Source organism: Lactuca saligna, chromosome 5 (genome assembly GCF_052625555.1).
Source record: "Lactuca saligna cultivar CGN05327 chromosome 5, ASM5262555v1, whole genome shotgun sequence".
NCBI lineage: Eukaryota > Viridiplantae > Streptophyta > Magnoliopsida > Asterales > Asteraceae > Lactuca > Lactuca saligna.
Window position 1 is genome coordinate 47,360,001 of NC_136421.1, and position 3,462 is coordinate 47,363,462.

Consider the following 3,462-nt stretch of genomic DNA (forward strand, 5'->3'; position numbering starts at 1 on the left):
TTTTGTTTTTTGAAAATTTTGTTTCGAAGATGTTATTTTCGCTATATAAAATCATATCCACATAAAAAAAATACAGTTTTACCTAAAACCTTCTTTTTTCCTTTTATAAAAACCTTGTTTAAAACATTTTTATATGCAAAATAGCTATTTATAAAATTAAGCATTTATTAAGTGCATAAATATATAAAAATCCGTTTTTAGAAAAAAATGTATAAAAATACATTATTTCAAAAAAAAAAAAAAAAACCCTACTTAATCTTTTTAAACATTTAAATTTAGTTTTTATTCAAAAGACCTAAATATATCAAAATTCTCAAATGTTTGTCTTCTATAAATAGACATCATCATCGATTAAAAAACGGTAAAATCAACTATCTTAATCGGTTCACATTTACAATATCAATTAAAACTATAAATATTTTAGTTTTAACATTTATAATGTGAATCTGACTTATTATTTCATGTCTCTTATGATTCACATGCATACTGTGAATCTTAACTGAAAATAATTTAGTTTTCAATAGATTCATAATGTGAATCTGAGTGTATATATATATATATATATATATATATATATATATATATATATATATATATATATATATATATATATATATATATATATATATATATATATATATATATATATATATATGAATGTTTATTTCAGGAGCACAAAAAATTATGACTATTGAAATATTTATTTTATTTTATTCATAAAAAATAAACCTAAATATTAAAAAAACAACAACAAAACAAAGTGAATTTTTTAAATTAATTTTGCAAAATTCACGAGTGAATTTATCCACACTATGAATCTTAACTACATATAATTCAGTTATGAGGATTCATAATGTGAATCTGATGTATAATTATTCACAATATGGATTTCAATAGAAAATAATTTCGTTTTCAATAGATTCAAAATGTAAATCTAATCTAAAATTTTGATTTTTTATTTGTTTTTTACATCAGTATGAATATATATTTAAAGAGTTCCAAAAATATGAATATTGATATTTATTAATTTTTTTCTGATAAAAAATAAATATTAACTTTTCAATAAACAAAGAAAATAAAGTGAGTTTTTTTTTTTGTTATTTTTTTTTAAATCATTTTTATATATCAGTATGGATCTCTATTTGAAGAGGAAGAATATTATGAACAATAGTATATTCGGTTGTTTTTTCGTCAAAATCATTGCCTAAAAAACTTTAAAAAAATGATTTGAATTTTGGTATAATGAGGTGCATGTGCGTCTAATGTACCAATCTATAACCCTTCCTTTGATCGTCGATCGTTTATAATTTCGCCACTTTGGATAAGTGCATTGGTTACTTGATTAATAATGGTTCTCTATTGAGCTAATATATATATATATATATATATATATATATATATATATATATATATATATATATATATATATATAGAAAAAGTGAATATGCCCTACAAGATATATATATAAGTTTAGGTACCAATTCATCATATTACATAATTTTGTATCATATATGCCTTATAATCGTCCAAAATTCTAAAAGTTCAAATCCTAAATTTATTTACTTGCAAGATTTTTAGAAATTTCACCGCTATATTTCTCTTACTTAATTTTCATTTGCAACTATAATATATATAGTCTGGTAGGTGTTCGACATAAAAATGTGATGTAAGAGGAAGATCATAGTAAAATTAAAAAAAATTTTGGAAGTAAATTCATTTAATGGTTGATGTTTAAGAACATTGTAATGCATATATGATACAAAACAACCTACTATGGTAGTTTTAGATACCTAAGCTTATATACTTTGGAAAGTATATTCAATTTTCCAATGTGTGTATGTATGTATATATATACATAAATACATACATAAATACATACATACATACATATATACATACATACATACATACATACATACATACATACATACAAATAAGAATTTGAATATATCTTTATCAACATTGTTTAAGATATTTAATTTTATTAAAATAACTTACTGTTGTTTGCTTGGATAATTTGATTACAGGTGACGCAACTTCAATGTGGAGGAATGATTATGTGCATAGCCATCAACCACTGTTTATGCGACGGTATTGGTACATCTCAATTCCTACATGCTTGGAGCCACCTTATCACCAAATCTATTGACAATCATCTACCAACACCATTCCATTCACGTCACTTGTTTAAGCCTCGGTCTCCTTCCTCACACTTACCACCTTTACTTCATCCTGCCTTTACCAAAAATCATTCTAATACTGGGTTTTCCCTTAATCGATATTTACAATCTCAAATGCTCGTTCCTGTATCATTGACTTACACCACTTCACATACCCTTCATCTCAAGACACAATGTGAACCATCTATTAAATGTACCACGTTTGAGGTCTTAGCATCTCATACGTGGCGTTCATGGGTAAAATCGCTTGATCTTGCACCATCTCTCGAAGTGAAGCTTTTATTCTCGATGAATATTCGAAATAAAGTAAAACCAGAGATTCCAAAAGGATATTATGGCAATGGGTTTGTGTTGGCTTGTGCCAAATCCACTGTACAAGAACTAGTTGATAGTAACTTGTATTATGTCGTGAAATTGGTGCAAGAAGCTAAGTCTACCCTAACTGATGACTGTGTAAATGGTATTGTAGAGTTATTGGAGGACAAAATTGTGACAACTGATCTCAGTGCAAGCTTAATTATATCACAATGGTCTAAGTTAGGGCTGGAGGACTTAAATTTTGGCCAAGGTAAGCCATTGCACATGGGTCCTCTTACTAGTGACATTTACTGCTTGTTTTTGCCGGTTATTGGTGATCCTAATGCTATTCGAGTTCTGGTATCCTTGCCCAAGAGTGTTGTTAGCAAATTCGAGTATTACATGAATGATTTTCTCAATACAAATAGTGTAGAAGCAAATGGAGATCACGAAAAAGGGAATTTATTGTTATAGTTTTATGTTTAGTTGCAAGCATGTGACAACAGCTAATTAATGTTAGATTAACTTGATCGTAAATCACCATAAATAATAAACACATGTTATTGAACTTTTAATATTTTTTCTTTTGCATTCACATAGTGTATATTCATATATGATTGTGATTAATGATGACATTGTTTCTAGTGCATATAACGGACCTATAAAAGGTTATAGAGTTAATCGATAAAGGTAATTGGCTTTTAGAAAGATGGCTAAGATACTACTTGTACTTCAAGAAGATATTAAACAAATGGTTTCTAATGATGAGCGAGTAGTTCTCAAGTTAAAATGTTATATATTAGGGGCATATCAAAAGCTAAAGGCAAGAACAAGTTATATAAGTATTACAAAAAAAGATGTTCATTAAATTTGTGAGTGTTTTAAATTGTATAATAAAGAAAAAATGAATTCCATAGATAAATCAAAGGGTAATCATGATTTTGAAACCACCCTCCTGACGGTATTTTCGACAATGAGGTTCCTA

At 26.5% G+C, this 3,462-nt stretch overlaps 1 protein-coding gene across 1 annotated transcript in view; it reads left to right on the forward strand.

Annotated features, from left to right (window-relative positions):
- LOC144997262 (HXXXD-type acyl-transferase family protein) overlaps positions 1-3,072 on the forward strand; it is a 10,222-nt gene extending 7,150 nt beyond the window's left edge. Inside the window, exon 2 of the mRNA XM_078957127.1 lies at positions 2,028-3,072. Coding sequence (XP_078813253.1) covers positions 2,028-2,951 — 924 coding nt within the window. The 3' untranslated portion in view covers positions 2,952-3,072. The remainder of the gene's footprint in view (positions 1-2,027) is intronic.
- Positions 3,073-3,462: the final 390 nt, after the last annotated feature.